The following is a 27541-nucleotide window of genomic DNA, read 5'->3' as shown; positions in this document are numbered from 1 at the left end:
TTTGTTTTTACAAGTTCCTGTGTGAAACCACCAGGGGTAGTCAAAGTACATTTATTTAAATTGAGTATAAAAACTCAAAAGATGTTCACTCTATCCAGTTTGGACTACTGTAAAAAACATGGCGGCCTCCGTAGAGAGGACCCCACTCCTGAAGTAAATATAAAGTATTCAAAAATGAACCGAGTCATTGCTTGAATCCGCACCTCATCTCAGGTTTGGGTAGCTTATAATAATAATAAGTCTCCACTACTTGTTTATTCTGTCTGGTCCTCAGCCATACCATTTTTGTTTCAGTGTCAGTCCTGCAGCAGCTTAAGAGAGATAATTCTCTCCACAAAAATTAATAATGAACTTATATTGGCCAAGCCGCCTAAAACATGTCTGAAAAAAGATAACATTTCTACTTTTGGATATCTCAATAAGCTGTATATTCAACACAAAAATTTTTGTTTGACAATACATAACTATAGGAAAAATGCCAATATTTATTTCAAGACAAGAGATTATCTGAGTACTATTACCCCTAAAAGCAAGTTGGAATCGAAAAATTTGACAGTTCAAGTGAAATCTTCTCTTTTAACAATACAGTAACAAATATGAATATGTTGCTTTTGGATATGTTTCAAGAATATAAGTATACATTAGGCAACATTCAAGTCTTGTTTAATAAATAACAGGACTATGACCTTTTCATGACCTTTTCTTGAGCAACAATATAGTGCATATTACAGGACATTAAACACATCCTGTCCATTCCAAACTTACACAATAAAACAAAAAATAGTATGAGAATCTTCAACCATGGATTTGTTGTATTTCTCAAATTAATGCAGCACAGTAGAGTTATGCTCTAACCTCCATTAAAACTTCACCAGGTACGTGCGGGCCTTCATGAGGCGTTTGTGGCGACTCTGCAAAGCAGCTCTCTTGCAACCAATGTCCAGCTCCTCCTTCAGCAAGAGCTCCAAATTCTCCTTATCCTGAAGCATCTGCAGCATCTCCCTCTGCAGCTGGACGGCGGACTGCTGCAACACGTGGTAGCGAATAATCAGCGGTATCTGGTCAGCAAGACGCTGGCTGGCAATCTGGAATACAATAGAGACGTATATGAGAAATGAGTTTGAGACATTAACATTTGTAAAAAAAAAAAAAACAGACCCTCTATCTAAACCTGAATCATCATATTTGTACATGAACAATCACCCTAAATTAAAACTTACTCTGTAATATGATTTAAGGTGTAACATCAACTCCTGAAGAGTTGCATGATTATCCATGAAGAACTTAGGAGTCTTTTTAGTACGTTTTTCTTCCTCCTCGTTCTCCTCTCTCTTTCTGTCACTCAAACTGCTGCTGTAGGTTCTGTCCTGGGAGTAAACCATCATCTCCATCTTGAACTGGGTTCTCAGCATGGACTCTGCAATGGACTCTTTTTCTTGCTTTATGGTTTCAATCTTTGCCTGGAAAATGAGATTTTGACATCTTTGGTTGCAAAAAAGTATGCAGCATGTTTACTGACGATGAAGATCAAATTAAATGAATGTCAATATCAAACTTATAGAAGACCTTGGCTGTTTTAATGAGGTTGGGAAATCCAGTGAAGCTACTGATGGCCAGCTGCAAGAACACCCTCCTAACTGCATCTGGAGGAAATGGAAATGCAGCAGCTTGATTTTCACTGAGGCATACAGAATGCAGAAAAACACATTGCATTTGTCTTCTATTCAATCATTTACCTCCAATATCCTTGAGTTTCTTGACAGATGGTTCTTCCAGCTGTTTCATCTGCTCATTGACCATGACCTCAAACGTCTTGTAGTTGATGAAGCCTGGCAGTTCTCTTCCACGGTACCTCTCTTCATAGTCCTCCACCTTTTTATCGATCTTCATGTTAACTACGACACAACAACAGATATTTCTGAGTCCTGCTGATGGACAGCTGTACACCAGACAGAAATTAAACACTCACAGTTGTGTCCCGTGCGGTCCAGGTGGGTGTTCCACTTCCCAAACTCTTTTCTGAGCATAGAGAAGACATTGAGTTTGTCTCCACATCTGAGTTCCTCTCCTGCAGCCAGACTGATGGCATCCTGAGTGAACGCTGTTACTTTCTAGAGTCCACATGTGACAGCAGAAACAGTTGTTTACAAGTTGTCCAGAAAAGTATAGTAGCTGTGAGTATTTGTGTTGCCTGGTAAATATTATGAAGCATGAGGAAGATCTCACATCAATCAGGAAGACGAGTCTCTCAGCTGGGTCAGATGGGGGTCCACTGCCATATCTCTCCAGCTCTGCCTGAGTTAGTGCTAGTTTCTCCTCGACCTGTTCTTCCAGTCGAGGGAGAGATCTCTGAAAATAACACAGCAGTGATTGTTACCAAATTTGACAAATCATCGTTTATACTATAATTATGACAAATCAATAATAAAAAAACTCACCTCAATGTGATGCACCAGCTCAATTGTGAGTTTCTCAGCCAGTTTCGGAACTGTGGCATGGCCCTCATTGTACAGGGTGCTACAGAAGGAATTAACAGCGACTTAGTACATTATACAGAACCTGTACTTTGAGTGGTCATCAAGACTACAAAAGCACTATATAAATAACCAAAACCATTTAACACTTTACCATATACATATTTTGTAGCATTACCCCGAAGTTGAACTTACTGGAAATGTGCATGGTCTGCAAAGAAGGCTTTCTCTCTTTCTAATGCTTCAGTCAGAGACACTTTCTCTGTGATCTCCTGCTGACCCCTGCACCTGACGATCATGTAGCCCTTCTTCAGGTGGATGACCTCATTATGAACAATGTCAATCACTGACTCCTCTGCTCCTTTGTCCACTTGATCAGGCTTGGTCAAAATACCTGAAAGAGACAGAGTGAAATAAACTGAGAGCTGAGTAACTTCCCCTCGAGCTGGACCAATGTTTTCTAAAATTCCAATCTATTTACCCAAAGTTCTCTCTCCATCGGGATCCGCCTCCTGTGCCATCTTCAAGGCCTCTGTGGTTGCTATGTCCACGATACATGGGACAACCACCAGGCTGATGGTTTCTTGTTTCGTGATGAACTTGTGGATCAGTCTCTTTATCTGAAAGTATTGATTCATATTGTTTTTCAAGTTCTGAGTAGTAGAACGAACAATGTTGTTGTGCTTGAGAGTGTTTTTTATCACATAATGAATGAATATTACAGAATTACATCCACATTACTACGTTTTCGTTTGAAGAACAATCAAATCTGCAACTGATTTGCTGTAGTTTTCATTCCTACAAAGCTTGTTCACTTCTTCCCGTATAAAAGCATTGGCCGATGACCAATCAATTCCGTTGAAACATGGCATCATCATTCTTAGAGGATCCCGTGGATTAAAAAATTAAAAATGAAATAAAGGATCCCATAGAGCTGAGTGCAGACTGTTAAAGGTACAGTGTGTAGAATTTAGTGATATCTAATGTTGAAATTTCATGTTGCAACTGAACACCCCTCACCTCACCCTCTCCCTAAATCTTACACACTGGACCTTTAAGGGTCCTCAGAGACCTGCTAAATCATTTTGCTTACTCCGATAATGATCTTTATGAAAGATGTAGATCTATATATTTGTCAGCTGCTGGAGCCATGTTAACCAACGTGACACTAAGGGGCAATGGACTCAAAATAAACACTGCATTGTCCTGCGTTTCTTTGATTGTGGGAGTGACCTGTACACTGTGGGTGATGCTGCTTTGTTGCGCTTCAGCCCACCAGGGTGGCGTTTGGTGCCCCATTCAGCAGTTGCAGCTTTGTTTCTTTTAGCCTGGATTAGGTTCAGGATCAGTTTACATGTGCAGGAGACAAGCTTTTATTCGAGCAATCTGAGATAATTCTGCAACCAACAACCAATTGCTTCCTGTGTACACTGGCATGCAAATGCCCAGTGTGCGTGAGTGGTAACGTTATATAAAACAGGCATTTTAGTATGGATGGGGATTAAAACTGATACAGAGCCAAAACGCTCATTACAGAGATCCTGGACCCAGAATACCTGGTGTTCAATGTTCTCTGGTTGTCCCGATACAGCCACCCTGGTGATTCCAGGCAGGTCAATGAGCGTCAGGTCTGGAACATCAGGAGAGGCGATCTCCAGGCTGATGAGGTCATCACTGATCCCCACACCGACCCCAGCCATTTTATCCTGAGCTGAAGAGAAGGGATGTGATATATGATAATAATCAACAAGCTGATGAAAGATGAAACCTTAGAAAATACAATAGCTCCTTCAGTTCTTGGCTGTTGGTAGTAACATTAAAGAATGTGGTATACTGTACCTTCTCGAATCTTTTTCTCCACATCCGCAGGATCATCAATCTCTTCCTCGTAGTCCCTGTAGCTTATCTTTCCGTACCACACGTTTCCTGCTTTCTTTCTCTTCATCTTCAGTTCAAGAGGACATCTTGTCACTATGCCTGAGTTATTAATGAGAGAATAACGAGAGAGGAGAAATATATAAATTGAAGTCCACTGTGCTTGGTGAAAGTATAAGTAGGAGGCAATCTCAGATGGCATAGACACAAAATACTTTTCATTTAGCACGGTCATCTGGTCAAAATGTCAATAACCATAGTAAATATATATAATATATAATATAAACGTTTACCTTAAAGCAATAGTTCACCCAAAAATGATTCACTCATTATATACCCATTACTATGCTAATGGTGGGTTGAGTGAAGTGTTTGAGTTCACAAAACCCTTTTGGAGTTTCAGGGGTAAAAAGCAATACAATTGAAATAAATGGTGACTCCTTCAAATGTAAAAAAACATAAAATGCCTCCATATTGCTCCTGAGGTGTCAGGCATTTCCAATTATATGCCTTTTGGAGATCGGTTCATATCCTACTCACTTTACTATTCACAGTAACAAATTGTTTTACCAGGGGTTCCTAAACCTGTGTATGACATTGTACTTTTGAAACGAAACACTTTGCAGACAGGATGGATAAAGGATTTAAACAAGAAGGGAACTAACTGCTGTGAAAGTGCCTGTGTTGTTTTAACTTAATAAAATGTTTACATTGATAAATAACCAATATCCACAAACGTTTTACGTTGGCAAGAACTTTATCAATGTATAAATAAGAAGAGCCTTGGAAGAGTTTGGTTCTCTGTATATGTGAAACTGGTGGCGCATGCGCAAGTCTGGAGCGTTAATTAGTTAATTAATTAGTGGCACATGAGCGAACAATTGTGTAGTTTTCCAGGGAATATACTGCACCTTTTCCTCTTGGCAGGGCCACCCCTGACAGCGCCTCCAGCACGGAGCTCTTCCCAGAGCTTTGGTCTCCTATGACGGCGATGGCCGGCAGCGCCAGGTCCTTCTCCACACCCAGAGAGCGGAGCGAGTCGATGAGGTCGATGCAGGGACGCACCTTCTCCTCATACTGCTCGTTCAGGCTGTTCATGGTCGGGACTCCTGGTCGGTGATGGAGACAGAGAGTTCAAGAAGGAGCCAGAGACAGCAGCTGGTCGTGCGATGCTGAGAGAGGGAGAGCCTGGTGGTTCCGCCTCGTTCAGTCTTTTATATGATGGCAGTGAGGCTGAATCACAGAAAGCTGAAGTTAGGTTTCGTTTCCTCGACTTTCATGTACTTGCAGCGGCTGCATCATGTTCGTTCACTCAGAGGAAATGATAACTCTTGATATATTTAATCTGCGTAAATCTAGTCTGCTTTGACTGTTTAAAAAGCATTAATATACAATTGTTAAATATATATATATATATAAATACTCAACCTTAATTAATGTGATCATTACTACTTCATGTCAAAAGACCACTCTTCTCTTACAACAAGGTTCTTTATGAGCGTATACCACAGGTCTGTCTGAAAGTACACCTCATTTTCAGTAAAAAAAAAAATTGAATTTATCACAGGAACTGTATATAACTTTAAAGAATATGTTATAATGTTAGCCGGGATATTACCAGGTAAAATTTGACTGATACAGTTTTATTCACAAATAACAATTTTCTACAGCGGAAATGAAACCTTAAAAGCAAGGTGAGAAAATGAAACTTAATGCAGGCGTCATTTCCTTAACTTTCATTTCTCTTCCTGTGAGGTGGAGCTACTTTTACTTTCCATGTAATAGTTGCCCAATGGCCAAGCTTGCATCCTGTTCACATATCATGTAAAATAACAAGTGGCCAACTGAACCATCGTTGTTATTTTAAAGAAATGAACAACATTATTAACTAATGAAGGTATTCATGCTGCCAGCAGCATTATGAATTGATCATGCTCATGTAGGTTATGCACTTGGATCCTACTTTTTAAAAAGTTACAGTAATTGTATTTACTTGTATTCATATGGTAAGTATAAGTATAATCACATTAATACAAATCAATGAAAATACTAAACTACAAGTTTAAGTCTGGCACTAAGATCTTGAGGGATTGTATAGAAGTGTAATTCAGGGGAGCGAGAGGGCCAGTTAGTGGACTCAATGCCTTCGTCATCTAGGAACTGCCGACACACTCTGGCCACTTGAGGCCGGGCATTGTCCTGCACCAGGTGGAAACCAGGGCACACTGCACCAGCGTAAGGTCTGAAAATCAGAAACCAGTCAGGGTATAGTTGGCTATGACATGGAGGCCTATGTGACTCTCCAAGGATATGTCTCCCCAGACCATCATTGACCCACTGGCAGTGGCCTGTAACATCATCCAGCACTACCGGTTTGACACCACGGTGTCTCCAGACCACAACTGCCACACATGCTCAGTGTCAACCTGCTCTCATCTGTGAAGAGAACAGGGTGTAATAGCGAACTTACCAATTCTGGTGTTCTCTGGTGAATGTTAATCAAGCTGCAGGGTGCTAGGCTGTGAACACAGGTCCCACTAGAGGTTGTTGCGCACTCATGCTACCCTCATGGAGTCAGTTTCTGAGTTTGATCAGAAAACATGCACACCTGTAGCCTGCTGGAGGTCATTTTGTAGCACTCCTCCTGTCCATCCTTGCACAAAGGAGCAGATGCCAGTCCTGCTGCTGGGTTGATTCCCTTCTACCCCCTGTCCAGCTATCCTTGTGTAACGGCTGGTCTCCTGGTGTCTCATCCATGCTCTTGAGATTGTGCTGGGAGACACAGCAAACCTTCTTGTGACCGCATGTATGGACGGGCCTTCCTGGAGGAGCTGGACTACCTGTGCAACCTGAAAAAGGAAATGCAACTACAAAGAAGTTGTTGGACACTGACAAGGTTGTGTACATTAAAGCCTGTCTGGAAAATACTGTACTTTACTGTATCTGATGACCACCAGAGGGAGCAGTCTGTACTTCACATTGTACCTGACAGAAGAAGCAGCATCAGTTTTTGCTGTAACCAACAGGTCAAAGGTCAGACCCCAAGACAAAAAGATCAGAGCAGATATAGGAGACTAACTATGGACAAATATGTGCATCTTTATTGAAATGAAATCCTGTAAATCATGATCTACACTAAGTATATTTACCCGCAGACATTTATCATGGACGTCAGACTATTATACATACATAGATGTTCACTCTGCTTTATTACACCAATGCAAGCCACATGCTTAGGAGGTCAAAAAACAGGGTTGCACAAGTCATATAAATCGATACAAACAGCAACCAAAGATCACCCATTCTTTTTTACAATTGCACATATTTTTTGAAAAATTCTCTGACTGATGCGCTTTTTTGCTGGGCTTTAAAAGTGTAAATGAGCACCACTCTACACATGCTTTAGAGTGGTACGACTTATGTCTATGAGTTTACAGTAGTTTGATGATAGCATAGAAAACAGTCACAGTAATGTGTAGCGAGAGCGGCCACTTGTAAACAGTTGTAAACACTTGTAGACAACACCCTTCTTTTCAGATAAAATGACAATGTGATAGCAGATGCAATTAAGAATGAAAACCATAGCAACAGAAACAAGTTGCACTGGCCGCATCTTGTGGTGGCTGTTTCTTGCACAGACCCTTTATAGTGTTTTTCCAGTATGCTGTTATTGCTTTAGAAACCCCATGTTGATGTGTTGACATGAATTTATAAACAATGTAACAGAACTCTCCCTAAAACAAGTTCTGAGTTTTTATTTGAATTAGAAATAACCATCATTAAAATAACATAACAATACAGATCAAAATACAGACCTGCACTAATGAGTCAGGGATTTATGGATTTGTAAACTCTCAGAGATAAAATGGATGATTTCTTTTGACAAGAGCATATTAGCACAAATACAACATCATGCACTTGAAAAGTTGAAGAGCATTAGAAACGCAGAGCAGTTTTTCCCCTCCACCATAGAGTGCAAACCACTTTGAAAAACACATCCCTTCTAAACAGTAAATGTCGATCACCAAGCACAGAGACAGGAAGTGTCACTAATGTGTTTCAAACTACACGAAATACAAGATTCAGCAAACAACACTTCTGAAAGTGGAGCAAAACACTTTGTCTGGTAATTTTGTACAACACCTAACGTTACTTATTCTATCTACAGTGGTTGTACTTGGACACCTTTGACACATTTTTGATGACAGTTTGATAACAAACTGATTTGAAAATGAACATTAACTCTACTCTTCTCCCCTCTTCCCCCCCCAAAGATTGCCCTGGTTTATAATGCCGAAGTGCCACTTGTGAAACGAAAAGGCACGGCTACATTTGATTGGAGTACGAGGTGGGACCTCCCACCTGGCTGTACTCAGATGGCTGGCTGAGGTCTCCCTGGATGTTGTGGCTCCCCGTCTGGTCGAAGCTTCCCTGGTTGTAGGGCTGCTGGTTAAAGGTGCCGGCCTGTTTCTCGGATCCCCCGCCTGCCAACCTGGAAGACCCCTTGTGCCAACCAGTCTCCTTAAAGACAAACCAGATATTTCCAGCCCATAGAACAAAGTTGAGGAACCCAAATGCCTGAAGAGAATCAGAACAAGGAAGAGCAATATGAAACTGGCAGATGAGAAATTTTATTCAGTGATGCATACTCTCGAACATTTCTGGTTTATTTACTCATTCATTCCAACCGTTTGGGAAGCACATTCTGACTCTCGCAAACCTACCACTGAGGTGTTGAGCCCAGACCAGTGCGATCCGTGCACTGAGCCACACCTGTTGGTCTGGTCTTTGCAGGCAGGGATGAGGAGCTGCACCTCATCTGGATCAGTGGCCAGTTTCACATCAGACAGAGCCTTTGCCCAAGCAGATGAACTGACCAGCCACATGAAGGAGAACACCACTGTCACCACAAAGTCCTGATGGCACGACGAGAGAGGAGAAAAACAGAACAAAAATGTCAAACTGACGAACAATTCCTTTGACAGTCACGTTGTAAAAAGATCCCAGGTCAGAGGCGATTGAATACTCACAATGAGCGGTGCTTGATTGTTCTCGTGGTATTTATTCTTGAAGAAGATGTAGACGATGGTTGCCATCAGAGAATACAGAAAGGCAAAGACAGCAATGGTGACGAAGAACTCTGCGGAGGATGAATAGTCTCCAATGAGGAACACGCGTTCCCGTATCATGCCCTCACACATGGGTGCTTCAAAGGACACCTGGTACAACCTGGCACACAGAGAAACCTGCAGGGGTCAAATTCAGCTCCTAATAAAAATGGTGGTCCACTATATGTTTTACCCAGAGTTGTTTATTCTCATCAGAAATTTTTTTAGTTTTTCAACACTGGAAAGTACAAATATCATATCTGGCTCAACAAACACAGTGTTTCAAAAGTATTATTTCTTCAGGCACTTCTCTCTTGCTACATCAAAACCTGGTTTCAGTGTGTGTGCAAACCATGATTAGGGGGTTTGTCTGTGAAGCAGCATTAAGATGTGATCCTGTGATATCTGCTGAATAAACATTGGATGCAGTTATAGTAAGTGGATAATTTAGTTACTTTCTTTTCAGATTGCAGATAAAGGGAATTGCCCCCATTGCAATTCAGTTTCCTAATCTAACTTTAGGTAACTAAATGGAATAGATGTGAAATTAAAGAGTCACTTTTACCAAGATCAGAAAAAAACTTCTCAAGTGCTGCTTTTAAAGAAAGGGTCCCACATACTCCTACATACATTATTTTTAAATTAATTAACTTCCTACATGTTGTCACAGACCTGAGGACCTCAGACTACAAATCTAGAAGTAACCTCACAAGTTCGTTTCATCTAAATTGTATGAATTGTAGTTTTTTTTACCCCAGAAAAGTCCCTTTATATTTAAATACTTTATATTTACATCGTGGGAACCCTCTCTACGGAGGCCGCCATGTTTTTTACATTAGTTCAGACTGGACAAACTAAACACCTTTTGAGTTTTTATGACGATTAAAGGCTACCACAGTTTCTTTTTTCATGTTTGGAAGGGGAGGGTGAGGTGAGGAGGGGTGTTCAGCGGCAACATGCAACTTCAACACTAGATATCACAAAATTCTACACACTGTACCTTTAAGTGTAGAAGTTAAAAAAAAGTCACAAACAATAATTTGTTCAAATTGCACTGAAGTATTCATGTTCAAAATACACACAGCCCTAATCAACAACAACAGATCATCGTGCAGGCAAAAAGACATTGAACACTGACGGAAGACATTTGCTGGATTTACCAAGGTGACTGATCATTTACTGGGTAAGTGTCCGACACAGATTCATATTCCTGCCACCATACTTTGAAGACTCGTAATGAAGCCCACTCACCTGAAGGGATAAGCAAAGTCGATGCCGATGCTGAGGTTGCTGCTGGCCTTCTCCATGCAGTCCACACTAACCCGCAGCTGCCCAGAATAGCCCCCACATGTTGCAAAAGCAAAAATGGCAAAAAGCTGCACAAAATAATACAAGAGAAATCAGATACCTGCTACAGTACAACTGGAACTCAGAAGATAGACGACCTCATGCAAAACATAGCTATGCTGCCATATTATCCACACAAAATATTATATTGTCAGTTACACACATTCACACACAACCACTCATGATGAGGTGATGCTGTCACAATGTCGTCAGACCCACATCTTTCTCCCTCAGCCCTGTATCAGTGACACACACGACCACCTTCAGATCAGAGCATCAGCTCTACTGAAACACATGATCAGAGGCGTGAGCACAGTGCTGGCTGTCAGCTTAGAGATTTGCTGAGCAGATAATGAGCCGACTCATTAGGAGGACAACAGGCGAGATTGAGATTTTTGTTAATGTGATTACCACCACCCAGTCTATTTATCCTACTAGTATTTTACTAGAGACACAGTTAAACATGTATCCTTTTATTATACACTGTAAATGTTTGAAGTGTTGTTTAATGTCAAAAAACGAACATATTGAATCATTGAAGTAGCGCTACGTTAGAGCCACAAAAAAACATTTGAAAAAAGTGGAGCAAATATAACCACATAGAAGAGGGGGAGAGTATAATCCAGCTTTTATATGCTACAGAGCTCCCAGAAGTATTCTGATAATGAAGCACAAGCTGGGAGAGACAGCCTGAGGAAACACTGTGTGTGTGTGTGTGTGTGTGTGTGAGTAGTATAATGTTTACTTCTCCTAATCTCATGTCCCTCCAGTCCTCGATTATTCTACCACTTTCGTGATTATCATGAGGTGTGAGAGAGACAGAGAAATAAAAAAAGAGAGAAAGAAAGAGAGAGAGAAAGTAGAGAAGACAAAAAAAAAGAAAAATCCAATGGGCCATATAACTACAGTATGACTGACGAAACAATAACCAAAATATATCTACAGTGACAACAACAAATAAAACAGAGTGGAGGCTGAGACAGGACATTAGGTATGTGCAGGATTGGCCACTTTGCACTTGTGTACTAAAAAGATGAATATATTGTGCACAAATAAAGTTTGAATTAACAGCTCACTGGCTCCTCGTGCAAGACACTTGAAAACTTCACAAACAGCTTTTTGTGTTCAGCTATGAGAAAGTATCAAAAAAATGTGTGTAAAAAGCTAATGCTACCATAATATACTTAATTTATAATGGTAAATATGAATTGAAATGATAGAGGCCTTCAAGTGACATCTATATAATCTTGAGATTATTTGGAAAAGAAGGAAAAGATCATTTTAAGCACATGTAAATATAAATAAAATGTTGAGTGGTTTCGTTTTCAACAATGAATCATATTTTATAAGATCACAACATGATTTGTCAAATTAGTAACTATAACAGAATGCAGTGAATCAACATGTCTCTCTGAAATGTGGTGGAATACCCTAACCTTAGCCATCACAACTAAATGCCTAACTCTAAACCTAATTCTAACCCTAACCCTAAAACCATGTGTTAACCCCCCCAATAGTCCATTAAACCTGGAGTAGAAAGTGAGGCCTGTAGGTGTGGTGAGTAGTTTCCTCAGACAAATGCTCAATGATGTGAATGCTGCGATTGAAAGAGGCATGTATATTATTGAGTAATTTAATTAAAATATACTGGTGTGCTCTCACTCACCACACCTACAGTCCCTACCACTGCTGCCCAGTCCAATAACACTACGGCCTACGTCATTATGGATGGCGTGCAATTTCAACTTGATATTTAACTTGAGGGACATGATATACTCACTGTTTTTTCTTTGACTTATTGCCCCTGTGTAAAAACAAAGTTTCCTTATAGCAATGCAATCCTACCATATGGGGTTAGGGCTGAGGTTGGGTTAGGCACAAACACACACCACCTCTGCCTTCAAAATGCTCTCTCGCTCTTTCCTGCTCTCTTTCTACCCAGTTTTCCATATTAAGCGACTCTTGCCTCAAGAGTTCTCACAAGCATGATCACCATAATCAGACCTGACGCCTGTTTAGCATGAGCCTCCCCTCTCCCATATTACCGGCAGCTGGATGTGCAGCTTGCCAGCAGCTGTAGAGAATATTTGTCTTCAGCCTCAATGCCCCCCTTGGCCTCAGGAGGGCGCAATGAGATCATTCAGCTATACCCACACTCATCCTGGGAGATGTGTGTGAGCGCCTCTTTATATGCAGTCAATGGTGAGCACGTTCCTGAAGTGCGAACAGATAATAGTGTGAGCATGTTCGTCTCATGCAAGTGTCTGCATTCACAGTCTGAACCAAACAAGGAGGCGTTTGATTAAAATTCATCACAAATGTGAGGCAGCAAAATGTGTACAACAAAGCACTGACAGAATACATAAAGACTCACAACTCACATGTCAGCATAAAGAATGTGACACCACCAACCACAGATCAATGTACCAGGGTTATATATTACTGGTAAGCATGAGATACAGCTGCTGCTCATAGTAAAGCTTGTGATGTAATCTGGATGCTGATATTCCCATCATGGTGACCATGTATTATACACTCAGCTAATGTAGCCCTGTCATAATACAAATATCTAAGATTTTTTTATCACCTGAATTTTCATGATTTTTGTGTGATCCTTTCTTTTAAATGTCTCCCACTCTCTGGTAAGTATTTTGGCAGATGATTTTTACCATGACTGTAATCCAAATCAAATTGAAACAACAGCAAGCGTTTGCAGAATGGGTTGAGTTACAGTTACATCATAGCATTGTCACAGCTGATACATCCAGACACACAAGCAAAGAGAGATATGAAAAGGTTTACCACTGTCTATTGTCCTAACTTTCCTCCAGTTCTCGTCTGTTGAACCCTGGTGACTGCTCACAAGGGTGTTAATGCCAAATACAAGGTGAGGCTTTGTGAGGCTGATCTGGGTGAGTAGGTTCAGCTCAGTTCAAAGCCAAACACTGTAAATAAACCAATAACTCCAATTCCCACTTCCTTCGGGCCTCAGGTGGAGGCTGAATAAAGCTTATATGTGGCTGTCAACGTGCACAGCTGGAACATCTGCAGGGAAATCCTTACTGGAGTGTTTGTAAGTGATAGGTCACAAACAACACACAGAGAGGTGCTACACGCACACACACGCTTAACATATTCAAGTAAGCAGCTGAATCCCATGCAGCTCATAAAAACTGTGCATGCAGACTGTAGCACATGTGTATCTCAACAAACAAATGGTAGAAGAAAAGTGATCAGAATAAATGCTCCCTCCTAATTATTACAAACAGTCTCAGATAAACAATTCTCTATTCCTCCCTCCGTCCCTCTCTCTCTCCCACAGCTGCCTCCTCTCCCTGTGATTTTCGGTTGGGGTTTAGCCCCTCTCACTTCTGGCTGGGGCCTTTGAACAGGAGCGAGCGTGGCATTGTGGAAGGAGGGTGGGTGCTAAGCCCCGCGCCCCTGTGTGTTTATCTGCCTCTCCCAGCTGGGCTCCTCGGGGAACAAGAGATACAGAGGGAGAGAGGGAGGGAAAGCAAAAAGAGTGAGGGGGACTGATACAGGGAGAAATGCCTGAGTGCAGGAATGAAAACAGTCTGCAGCGCAAAGAAAGCTCTGAAACATCTCCCTGTTTGCCCTCTTCTCCCTGCAAACACTGAGGAGCCTGGTACTCATGTGAAGATCAAAGTTTGCATCCAAATCAAAGTAAGGTGTATTCGCACTTCAGCCAAAGATGTAACAGTACATCTTGTACTACAGATGTGTAATGGATGTGGATAAGGTTGCAAAGATTCTGTCTGAGGATGTAGCATAGGTGAAGTTGAAGGCTCAAAGGGATGAAGACTGTGGATAAGTGGAGGCTCAGGATAATGAAACTGATCATCAAGCTTCAGACTTCAGCAACCGTCAGATGGCGTTTTAAAACTAAAACAATCTGGTATCTATATCAGTGTTCTAACTCTGCATCAGTAATAATTCCCATTCAGACTAACAAATCTGAAACTGTACATCATGTGACCATTCACGTACACTGGGCATGTGAGAGCCAGTGTAAACAGGAAGCAGATTGTAAATGGTAAATGGTCGCTATCTATATAGAGCTTTTTCGAGTCTTGATGTCTCAAAGCTCTTTACAGTACACTTTTTGCTGTTCACCAATTCACACAGAATCATACACTGCATCTATGTGCAGCACTTTCTCTATCCCCTGACCAGCAGCCCCTAGATTGTCTCTTTGGTTTCTTGATTACAGAAAACACAACAAAGCAAGAGCAGAGATTTCTTTTCTTGGACCAACGATGAGGTGGAACTGTTTGCATTCAGCGCTGGTAGTCCAATCATGACTGATAAGATCAGGAGATCAGGATGTGAATGTCAATCAAACTGCACCAAATATGACAAACTCATAGACATCAGTTCCCTAAACATGCCTGACTTCAGGAGAGCAATGTTGAAAAACATCCTATCTCGCAATGTTACCTGTGACTCACAATGTAACTCTGAAAAATCACTCCTGGGTCTGATGAATGAGGAATATAAGTCTGTAAAATATTCAAACTAACAAGAAAAACCAGAGGAGCTGTTTAAACAAGAGGACGTGATAGCGTGAAAGCGACAGAGGTAGAGCAGCGAGTGAGGAGGCAAGCCAACTTGCAGATGAGCTAAAAGGTGCATTCACTGATGAGCTGCACTTGACATTTCTGTCAAGAAGATGCAGACAGACACACACACACACACACACACACACAGCGCACACACACACCGTCCACCTGCTCTATTCAAGTCAATAGCAGTCGTTGCAGTGTCAAGTGGCTGCCTCAGGAGGAGAAAAATGCCTCAGATGATCAGCCCCTCTGAATGAGAGAGAGGGAAAATCTAGGACACTCACAGAAAATAAGAGCCGGATGAAACAGTGAGACAGATTGAGAAGGGAGGCATATCTCTTTCAAAGTGCTTATCCTGCAAACCGTAATATCAAACTACTCTAAACACTTGAAATGGGAAAAGTTGAGACCATGTGAAAATAATAATAATATCAAAATATATTTAATCTATGAGGCTCAAGAAATTACAATATGGCAATTGCAATCTTATAGTGAGATATAAAAAAGTATGTCCATTTTTTTTGGTTGCAGTGACAAGTGTCAAAATTTGAATTAATATTCTGATATTTTCCAACAAGGCTCAGAGGGAAGACCGGGTCGTCCACTAACTGGAGGGACGACAGTTCAATCCCACTCTCTCCCATTCCCTATGCTGAGTTACCCCAGGGCAAGATACTAAGACCCCAACTTGCCTGACAGCTGTGTTGACTGATTTTGTTTACTACAGAGGAAAGGCAGCTGGTTTAGTTAGCTGATAAATGTCCCCAGAAGTAGATGTCAACACAGTTATTAACAGTAGTTGGTTCAGGAGGCCAGTGGAGAGATGATGTCTGATTCAGAATCAGAGATAACTGTTTAAAATAATCGGAAAATGTATGTTGTATTTGGTTTTTAACAGGGTTATGCATTTTGTGAATCATCATCAAAGTGATCATGGCCTATCAGCAGAATGGCCCCAATGATGAGACTCATTAAAAACAATATGGATCTGATGGCCTGAGAAGAAATAATGGACTGACTGACTTTGCTGCTAAACACTACATCTCCAATCTGTTTGCATTTGTCATGTGTATTCACGCCTGTGTAGTTATACAGCATTGCCATGTTTTTGTGTGTGCATGGTTGCATGTGTGTGCGTACCCCCCTCTGTGCATGTGTGTTTGAGTGTCCAGGGACTGAGATGTGAGTGTGAGCTCTGTGTGTGTGTACATGGAGTAAAAATATCTCACTCTCTCCACTCAGGCAGAAGCATTAGACACACACACACACACACACACACACACACACACACACACACACACACACACACACACACGCTACACACTCAGAGTCTCACTTGCTCTTACTGCTATGGTCTGCCAGTGTGCAAACATGAGCAATTTTATGCTAGCTAGATAAACACAAAACCAAACACCAAGCAGGCATCAGAATTAAAAATAGAGTCAGACGCACATTTCAACTGAACTTTGACACAATGGAGACATCAGGGAAAACAACACTCGCATATATTATTTTTTGTGATTGTTTTGTTTTGCTTAAATCTTTTTTAAACTGATCACTATGAGAAATACACACTTTAGACATTTTAGACTTTAAAATGACCAGAAAATTGAATTTGAATTGTACAACTTCTAATGTTGCAGAATAAATGCATTAGAGGACACCCTGACAATTGAATTCCCTCTTCCACACCTAAGACAAAAGGTTTCCCCTTCTCATCAAACAGAGGAGCTTCAGGGGCAGATCCAGATGCAGGCCAGTGTGGCACTGGCACTGCTTAACTCTGATTGGCCCCCTGAAGTGCTCCTGTCCTGTCAGTTGTCTTTTCTTTCTTTTTTAACAAAAACAATAATAACAATAAATATGATATTGTTTTCTCTATATGCTGTTTGGGAGTACACAATGTGCTTGAACAAGGAACACATATTCAATGATGTGTGGCTTTGCTCAAATCTACAGAACTAATAGTAAACAAGGAATGACTTAAAGGTACAGTGTGTAGAATTTAGTGATGTCTAGTGTTGAAATTGCATGTTGCAGCTGAACACCCCTCACCTCACCCTCTCCTTCCAAACATGAAGAAGAAACTGTGGTAGCCTTTAATTGTCATAAAAACTCAAAATGTGTTCCAGTCTGGACAAATGTAAAAAACATGGTGGCCCCCGTTGAGAGGGTCCCCTTGATGTAAATGTATTTAAATATAAAGGGCCTTTTCTGGGGTAAAGAAAACTACAATTCATATGATTTAGATGAAACGAACTAGTGAAAACATCATGAGAATTATTCTACAATAGGTTTCTGCCAATAGATCCCTTTCACCTAAATCTTAAACACTGGACCTTTAAATGTGATGAATCAGGAATAGTGCATGGAATTAGCCCCTATGTGTAAATTGTGACCCCTTATGGCCGCTGATTTAGAAAATCCTAGATCAGCTACTGATCCGTTGATACTTCAGTGAAATTGATCTTGGCTGAAAATCCCACATCTTCACACAAAGAGGTGACATCCTCAAGCCTTCATGTGAAAAGCTCAAATCAGCAGCTCTTTTAGCAGTGGCTAATCCCTCCTTGCACAGGGAGCGCTTTTTGCCTGGTGCAACCCACATTCATGTTTCCCTCTATTTCTCTGCCTTCTATTCTCGCTCTGACCACAAGCAAGGAGACAAAAATCTCCATGTATTTTTATGACAGTTCCTATTCTACATGCTCTTGTCCATGTATACTGCCTCTCCACACCGCTCATATGTACTCTGCGTGTGTGTGTGTTGTCCCATTTGATCAGACATGTCCACCTACAGGAATAGACAGGCTAACCTTTTCCCCGTCTGAGTCACAGATGGTGGACCATCCTCTCAGGAGACAGGGGGAGACAGAGGGAGGGAGAGGGAGACAGAGGGAGACAAAGGGAGGGAGATGAAGACAGAGGGAGCGAGAGGGAGACAGAGGTCCAGCTCTGAACTGATGGGTCAGGACAGCCCACGTCCAAACATCCAAACTGTTCATCAGCTACATTCTACAACTAATACCAACCCCATCAAACAAATGTAAACATCATATCATTAGAGGAACAGATGAGGTTAAAGAAAGTAGCACTAAATGGGCACATTAATTAGATAACAAATGAAATAACAACTCTGACTTATACAGTCAAGTTAAATGGACTGTATTGTATGTATGTAGCACTCTGTCTCAGTCTTATTCAATGTGCCTTACAATTCAGATTAGTACAGCACTTGTATATGCAGTGCTTTCTATCAGACATCATTCATACAGTGTCAGCACAGTCATTAGGGACAATTTGGGAGTCAGTATCTTGTCTATTTCAGACTCTTCATTGACTCCTGAAAGATATCCACCGACTCACAGTCAGTTGTTCACATGAAATGTCACCAAAAAAAGAGAAAGAAGATCCAACCCAGTCCACTGAACAACGTCTCGAGCGGGGCAAAGCGCGCCACACACAGTTCAACAAGTTAACGGCGCAAAAAACAACGTTTGACATCCATCCATTATCTATACCGCTTACACTTTGAGGGTTGTTGGTGAAGCTGATGTAAATCCCAGTTGATCTTGGGCGAGAGGCTGCCCATAAAAGCTTAAATTTCCCCACTCTGTGGTGTTGAACAAATGTTGCATGTTGCACAGTAGATTTAATTAACAAATTTAAAATATACACATTATTTGAATACCTGCAGTAAACATTATTATAACTCACAAAAAGCGTCAGATGATGTTGATGTGTTTGTGGATATTTTGCAGAGTTGTTTGAGGAGGGAATGTCAGACACAAAAAGTTTTGTGATACCAGACATTGTAGTTACTGACTGACAGATATCAGAGATGACAGATCACCAGCTGCAGAGCATGTTGGGATTTTTGCCAAAAAATATTTTTTAAACAATACCTGACAAAGAGGTGAACTACCTTGCTATACTGATTTAGCTTATATAAACATCAGTGATGCTCACGGTCACCTGCCTGACACAGGTGGACAGAGATGTTTGTTTAAATGAATATTCGAAGATTGACGCCATCTTTTGAATCATTTAAAAGGTGTAGTTTTTTTCCTCAAGCATTACTCCTCTTGTCAAAAAGAGATGAGTTATTTCAGATCATTGACCTGACAAGTGTGTAGCGATTGCTGTCAGCAGCTGTCGCCAATCTCTCTGCATCTCCCTCCTTTCATTTATTTTCCTTTGGTGCGTGTGTATATGTGTGTGTGTGTGTGTGTGCGCGCCTAGCCCCCTGCACTATTATTATTGTGAATATTGTGCAGACATTTGTGAAAACCCCTTGTAGCACAAGATGATAGGTCAATGAAAAAAACCACAAAATGTGGCAAAGACAGAAAAAGAGAGAAAGAGAGAGATTGCTTTTTCTAAGAAGAGATAAGAAGAGATACATCTAATTTTGCAAATCACACTGGATCAAAAATCTATTTCTTCTGTAGTGTGTTTCACTCATGTGAGGGTTTGCATAACTACAAACGTAATTCTAGTCTTGCTCATTTTATAATGTGGTGCTGTTATAGTATAGAGTATTCACTTTGTGTCGTGTTTGAAAAAAGGGATCCATGCATGCATTTGTCTGTACTAATGAGACTTTTTTTTTAGATTTCATGATGAATATAGTAATAGGTCTCACATATCTGTTTACTATTTAGAATGGCCTAATAACACAGCACAACTCCAAGGGCATTTCCATGAATATGTACAGCAGTGCATGAGTTGTTATACTTTGACCTTTATAGTTACTTAAAACAGAAAACCTACATTTTCTCTGTAGCTTGAGTGTGTGGTTTTTTCACAAACTACATGATTTAAAAAATGGAGTTGACCTAGAGCTATGAGGTTACTGAACTCAAAATATTGATTAAATCTGAATTTGACGTATCGTGACCAGCTGATGATTTATCTTGAGAAGAGTTGCCACTCAGTATAGCAAAATAAAAACAAATGAGAGGATGGAGTTTCTTAACACTGAATAAAGTCAACTCCTCTGCAACATCAAATCCAGTTAGAGGAGGGACTGACAGCTTTGTGAGCTGCCACGGTGTTACATCTAAGTGTTGGTACAAATTGGTATCATTGCAACTGTCCATTACCGGTTTGCACAAATTTCTTTGTGTGGTTTGTCCTTTTGAACAGATGCGTTTTCTGTACAATCTCCATAAATCCTACTACTGATTATAACACATATGGTAATCAGTTTCCCACACATATACGTGTATATGCTATAACATTATAACAATGTTCTCTTAAATGTTTAATGTTCATCTTGAAATTTCAAGTTCACTCTCAAAATTGTATCTTTTTATTTTAATGCAAAATAAAAAACATCTTAGTTTTTTTCTCTCATGCCTGGCTCAATACCCTTCTGTTGGGTGCACTGTTTCAAAGACTGTTGACAAGTTTGCTCATGTTATCATTGTAAACTGCTGATCCAGAATGAAATTGGCTTATTCAAAGTTTAGATTTTTTGTAAATTCCTGAGTCAGGTCCAAAGTGTGGTGGAACCCCTTGTGGCAAATGACCTTTTATTGTGGTACAGATTTATCTGGCACACACACAAACACAGTTCTCTGCCCACTCTGATGCAAACTAAACAGTGTACAGTAAGGTTCTGAGGATGACATCATGAGACAGTGGGTCAGTCGTGGGTTTTGGATGAGAGGAGGACCCTTACTCATAAATTAGACTCATGCCAGACTCATTGGTTGTGACTCATAAGTCCGAGTTTAGTACAAGAAGCCACAGAGTCGATACAGTGCTTGTAAATTTGTACAGTTTGAGATGATACAATGGCCACGACAATGTTTCAGTGCATAACAAATGCATGTATATTATTTGCATCATGTGCTCAATCAACTGAACAATATTTGCTCTCCCTCTCTCCTTCTCCATCCCTCTCTCAAACACACACACACACACACACACACACTCATAAAGAAAAACACACATGCACGCTCACACACTTGCAGTGAAGAGTTTGGGCGCATCTCAAAGGACAGCTTCTGCATGAGTTGGTCCATGGTGGAGAGGAGGAGACCTTACAGCTGTTTGGAGCAGAATATGCCAGCTACTGACAGTGTGCCAAACGAGGCAAGAACTGCACGCACACACACACACACACACACACACACACACACACACACACACACACACACACACACATACATACACACACACAGGGAGGGAGGGAGAGGGAGAGAGAGAGAGAGAGAGAGGGAGAGAGAGAGAGAGAGAGCTATGAAACCCTCCTCGAGAATCTCCTGCAGACATGGTTGATTATGAATTTGCCTTGTCCATGTGCAGTCCTGACTGAAGCAGTAAGAAACCCACTCATCTACACCAAAGTTAAAACAACCTTTTCTTCCATGTTTGTCCTGATGACCAGTCAGCCATACAGACGAGGGTTCATTGTTATTAACAAGGTAAATGTCAATCGTCGCCCGGACAAAAACCTTTAGTGCTTGGAGCCGTGTAAACAAACCAAACTGACAGACATGTGTTTTTTTTTGCTGGTGTTGTAATGTGGAAAGAAATTCACTGCAGGCCTTTAGGTAATGAAGCATGATTGTTATAAACCCACAATGCAGTGTTTCATGGTTTCACACTACTCAGTCTAAGGTCAGCTGCATGTATCTCAGGCTGGGTGCAGGATGCTGTTGATGATCATCTTTAAAATGAACAGGGATCAAATTTTAACTCACTAGCTGTTGGTTTTTAATTAGCTGCAAAAGTTAATTACATAATAAATACATAATTTTATATGCTACTTCCAGACAGAAACACTGAAGATACAAATATCTCAGTGCCTATAATCTCCAAACTGTTGGGATTGTGGACAGTTTTTTCGGACTACTTCCTGGAATCTCTGCCTGTGTGACTTCTTCTGATGTCTAGTCTGTTTCTTGGAAAACCCTAAGTGTGAAACCAAACATCATGCGACAATTATCTTAGTCTTGCTATACAGTAAACGTCCATCATAATGCTGGCTAGTTAGTTTCAGTGACCACGTTGACATGGGAACCAATGATCTGACAATTGAACTATTATGAATAATATGTGATTATAATGTTTATATGAGCTGCTAATAGAATGTTTCATCCATATTCCAATACACCCAGCATAGTCGGATTATGTCTCACATTAAAATTCATCCTACAACTTGTTTCACTCAAACCCAGTGCCGTATGTCAATGTTGCAAAATACTGTGAAGACTCCAATAGGACGTTATAATGTGATGAAGACGTATACATATCGACATAATGCGACAAGGGTTAGAATAGTCTTAGTTTGGTTATGGTTATGATCGTATTCAGGTTAAGGTAATGACAAAATGTTGTTCACGTGGCAGTGTCTTATTTTTTCACACAGAATATTGGTGTCCATGTAAACGTCCATCCAATGTCAGACTGATTACCTTTAGAGTTAATTATAAATACCTGTCTATCGCGTCAGCTTGTGTGAATGGCAATGGTAAAATGTTAAATGTCCAGTGGGTAAGATTTAGGTGAACGGAAAGTATTGGCAGAAATTTTATGTAGAACAATCCTCACTATTTAATTTCATTTCATTTCATTTCATTAAATTGTATGAATTGTAGTTTTCTTTACACCAGAAAAAGCCCTTTATATTAAAATACTTAATATTTACATCGAGGGGGTCCTCTCTACGGAGGCCGCCATGTTTTTTACATTAGTCCAGACTGAACAAACTAAACACCTTTTGAGTTTTCATGACAATTAAAGGCTACCACAGTTTCTTTCTCATGATTGGAAGGGGAGGGTGAGGTGAGGGATATGCAGCTGCAACATGCAATTTCAACACTAGACATCACAAAATTCTACCCACTGTAACTTTAAAATTAGGTTCTCATGTATATTTTTATTTTCATAGCAAGATCATCCAAGCAGGAATATTGCAACTCTCCTTCTAGAAATGGCCCTGCACCTTATTGAGCTCTGTCAGGTGATTGGTGGATCAGTGTGTCACCGGATGTCACAGGACAGTGTGCAGTCATGCTCACACAATCACACATGCTGCCCATCTGCCACACACACACATGAAGACACACAGAGGGAGATATGACAGAGTGTTATCTTCATCATCGAATGGTGCTCTGGATCGTCCGCTTTCTTCTTTGGCTTCAGCCCACAAATATCACAGCGAATCTGATCAAACACACAAAACAGATGCACTCGGGGACTCACCTCACTAACATACATCTGACCTATCTCAGCTAAAATGTGTCTGATGACAGTGGGTTTGAGTGAAAGGGCTTACTCCCCTTCGCATGCAAAAATAAATAAATCTGCATTTATTAGATTTTTCTGGGGCGGAGAGTCTCTGCACATTTGATGGCATTTATAAAAGTGGCACACACACACATACACACACACACACACACACACACACACACACACACACAAACACACACACACACACACACACACACACACACACACACACACACACACACACACACTAGTTGGTGCTTCTATCTTATTGGGGACACTCATGGACATAATATAACTAAATGCCTATCCCTGACCTAATTCTAACCCTAACCCTAAAAAAGTCTTAACCCTCAAACAACCCATTGAAAAAGTGAGTCGGGCCAAAATGTCCTCACTCTGTGGATCTATCCTTAAAATGGTTCTCACAAAATATAAGACAGAGGGAGAGAATGAGAGAGAGACAGAGAGAGAGAGAACTGAATAGCCTCTATGGCTAATTTCTCTAAACTCACATCAAAGGAAATCACTTATCTCTTTTTTTTCCTCAGGCGTCTCTGCACTGTACAATAAACACGAGAGTCACCCACACAGACAGAGGTAGTAAAGCTTTGATTCAGTCAGAGCGAGGACACCCCGTTCCCACATTTCATCCCTCATATATATAATTTCACTCGGGGGGAAATAGGACAATATCCTTGGTGGACTGGCACACAAAACGCAGGGGGTTTGGCGCAATAACGCATCCAAAATACGCACAACTGAAACGCTTCATAACGGGTTTCCAGTGCCCTTTGGTTCCCACGGAGCTGTGGATCCTTACATAAACTTGAGCCATTTAGTCATGGTGAAGATGATTGCGGGAATAAGGTCCGCTTACTGTGTGTAAGCCAAACTAACACCGACATTTACGCGCAAAAGCCAGCAGATGAGATCAATTTTAATTTCACCACAAAGGTGCAGGGATTTATCAAGATAAACACGTAGACACTCATCACATCATATATGTTTCATTATATAATATGATTCCTTCATGTATTTACATTGATCAGTGAAGTTATTTCATGCAAAAAAGCAAAGTTCAACTCACCCATTCCAAAACCCGAATAAATCCAAGAGGCAATTTCAGAACCTGAAACGTCCCCACAGATACAAGCTGCAGGAGACACAGAGAGAGGAAAGCAGCGCTGTCATTTCTATCATCAATTAACGACACGTTGGCCAATTTAGAGCATAATTACGCACATCTCTGCGTCAAAACCACCTTTATTACGTTAAATTACGCACCTGATTGGCGGTGTCCATTTCAGCAGGAGGATACTTCTCTTTCTCACTCGGTGAACTGGATGTAAACAATCTCAAACCACAAGACAAGACCAGATTGACGACGAGACCGTGGCGCGTATCAGACAGGACCCTCTCGGCTCCGATTCCGACTCTGACCGGAGAAAGCCGAGCGCTCTTCGTTTTTTTTCTTCTTCTGGGGGAAAGACTTTGCCGTGGACACGAGGTTGGATTGAAAGAAGAGAGACTGACGTCTCCATGTTTTTTTTTCGATTGGAGGGAACAAACTTGTTATTTTATGTTTTTAACTTCCAATACATCAGCATGATATTAAGCTAAAATGACTGTGCCTACATGCTCCTGCTTAGTCTCAAGGCTTTAAGTGATGTGTTTTAAAACAATACAGATGAATGGCCCATATGATGATAATATGAATCATAATCATAATAATCATTTTAATAACTGACAGTAGGCGGCTATAGCTGCAGCAATAAGACATCCATTAAACAAACATAACATTCAGTTAGTATATTTGATCATGAAAATAGCCATAGTATCCAAACGAACTTGACTTCATAAAATAATATTTCCAAATACCTCTTCTCTAAAAGAAGAAAAGTCATGTTTATGCTGAGAAAACAAAATTAAGTTTTAATTCTTGCTTTAATGTAACACTCTGACAAGAGTAAGATGATAAAATCTTTGTTGTCTTCTCATGACACAAAGAAATAAGAAAAAGAGTTGTGTCCCGATAGAAAAAAGGCTTCTCATTGCGCTGACATTCGAAGATTTACAAAGATTATATCACAGACAGCACCGTTCTGCAGAAGTCTACCAAAATTAAGATGCTAACCAGCTAGCCTCTTCCCCTCCCATCTTGTAATAGTACTTTGTACCTCAAGAAGTGATAGCGAGACAGGGTAGCATCTTGTCTGGCCTTAGTGCAACATGAGTGGATGAAGTAGGTTGTGTTGCATCTGATGGTGGAGGGAGTAGAGACTCGTCATCCATCTTTATATAGTCTATGATTTGGAAACATGTCAACAACATCAATTTCAGGGTGTCTCTTTAAATTTATTTGTGTAGCCGGATTCTTTGTAGACTGACAGAGGTACTAGTTACTGACTAAACCTTCAAGTAGCAGTAGTTGTAACAAATAAGTCACAACATTTACCCGCTGGAAACATGAATAACATTTGCAGGTTAATGCAATCTATGACAACCAGGAACCAGCCAGGGAGCCACACACACACACACACACTCAGGAAACTTTGTAGGACTAGTTGCTGTTTTGTTCAGATGCAGAAGCTCAGTCAGTTAGTCGTCTAATGAGTTCTCCCAGGCAGAGAGAGAGCAAGCAAGCGAGAGCGAGCGAGGGAGAGAGAGAGAGAGACTGGAGGGGTGCTTCCTTGAGTCTGCTACACTGTAAAGCCAAGTGCAAACTGCTCTGACAGCGTGACTAATTTTACAGCATCGCCCCTATCGCTTCTTCGCCTATACTCTTTAAATTCCCCCCTGCACCGTCTCTTTCCCCTTCTCCCTCTAATGCACACAGGCACACACAAGTACACACACTGCCTGCCTGAAGGGTTCTGTCCATGCGATTAAGGAATCATTGAATCTGATTGGCTAATATTTTCACCATAGGAAATCAGGATCAGAGCAAGAAGAACGAGTCTCGTGTATTTCGTCCTTTTACTCAGGATCTGATTCCGATTATGAGCCAAATCGACTGGATTTCATGGCGGGCTGTCGTTTGACTGCACTGCATGACATCATGGAAATATTATGCAGAGAAAGAAATCTGTGCTATATAGGATGGTGATTGTTTTTTTTTTTGGTTAAGTCAAATTGACCTTTAACTTTTTCCATATGAAGAAATGTTAATTCTGCTACCCTAGTTTACCAAACTGATATAACATGATCTTATGTGCATTTAATCAAACAGCAGCTGCTATGGCTACATGTGCCAATTACAGGAAAATGAAAAGTCAATCATCACCTCATTTACCACAATTCTTCCGCTTTGTCCATTCTGGGCAAGGTTTCACCTGTTTCATCAGCAATTTTTCCCTTTGGAATCGTTGCTCCTTCGTGTTGAAAGGAGGTCTTCTGTTGGAGGTGTACCAGCAAGCCAAACTGGGACGAGACCCCGTGGTAGACCCAGATCTCGCTTGAGGGACAACATATCCCATCTGGCTTAAGAAAGCCTTAGGGTCCCCTAGGAAATGCTGGGAAGCTAGGCTAGGTAGAGGGACATCTGGGATACCCTTCTTGGGCTACTGCCTCTGTGACCTGAACTCGAGCTCTGATAAGTGGAAGGACAATCGGCTATGGAACTGACAATGTCAGAGAGTCTCAAAGTATGCAAACTGAGTGTGTAATAATATGCAGCAATACTCTTAGTGCATATTTCATAGCTTTGACTCAGTGTCCTGTCTGGGAATATATGACTATTTGAAGCACAAATCACTGTGAACACACCAACAGTGAAGAGCTGCTGTCACATCTGAATTCATCATGGGGAATAAAAATCTACAGACACAAAGCACCTGGCTCCCAGATGATGTAGCCAATCATCTCTACACTAATCTGCAGTGTGTTTCAAAATATGTACAACTGGTATTTA

At 40.8% G+C, this 27541-nt stretch overlaps 2 protein-coding genes across 3 annotated transcripts; both read right to left on the bottom strand.

The window, feature by feature from the left end:
- Positions 1 to 465: 465 nt before the first annotated feature.
- On the bottom strand, positions 466 to 5605 carry LOC109629302 (interferon-induced GTP-binding protein Mx). Its single transcript, XM_069511080.1, has 12 exons — positions 5261 to 5605; positions 4314 to 4451; positions 4031 to 4185; positions 2956 to 3094; positions 2670 to 2868; positions 2439 to 2517; positions 2227 to 2349; positions 1970 to 2111; positions 1737 to 1895; positions 1567 to 1643; positions 1221 to 1460; positions 466 to 1085 (listed from the first exon to the last, which is right to left on the bottom strand). The coding sequence occupies exons 1-12, from the start codon at positions 5445 to 5447 to the stop codon at positions 861 to 863; spliced, it is 1863 nt and encodes a 620-aa protein (XP_069367181.1). The 5' UTR covers positions 5448 to 5605; the 3' UTR covers positions 466 to 860.
- Positions 5606 to 7428: 1823 nt separating this feature from the next.
- Positions 7429 to 25075, bottom strand: synpra (synaptoporin a). Of its 2 annotated transcripts, XM_020086974.2 has the most exons (7): positions 24916 to 25009; positions 24719 to 24784; positions 21363 to 21496; positions 10709 to 10833; positions 9380 to 9578; positions 9074 to 9265; positions 7429 to 8927 (listed from the first exon to the last, which is right to left on the bottom strand). In XM_020086974.2, exons 3-7 carry the CDS (start codon positions 21417 to 21419, stop codon positions 8676 to 8678), a joined length of 825 nt encoding a protein of 274 aa, XP_019942533.1. In that variant the 5' UTR covers positions 21420 to 21496; positions 24719 to 24784; positions 24916 to 25009; the 3' UTR covers positions 7429 to 8675. The 2 variants fall into 2 exon arrangements, with proteins under 2 accessions (XP_019942533.1, XP_019942532.1); XM_020086973.2 differs by lacking the exon at positions 21363 to 21496 and having other exon boundaries at positions 24916 to 25075.
- Positions 25076 to 27541: the final 2466 nt, after the last annotated feature.

The sequence above is a fragment of the Paralichthys olivaceus genome, chromosome 2 (genome assembly GCF_024713975.1).
Source record: "Paralichthys olivaceus isolate ysfri-2021 chromosome 2, ASM2471397v2, whole genome shotgun sequence".
Lineage (NCBI taxonomy): Eukaryota > Metazoa > Chordata > Actinopteri > Pleuronectiformes > Paralichthyidae > Paralichthys > Paralichthys olivaceus.
Note: the sequence above shows the minus strand (reverse complement) of the source record. Positions and strands in the feature narration are given on the sequence as shown.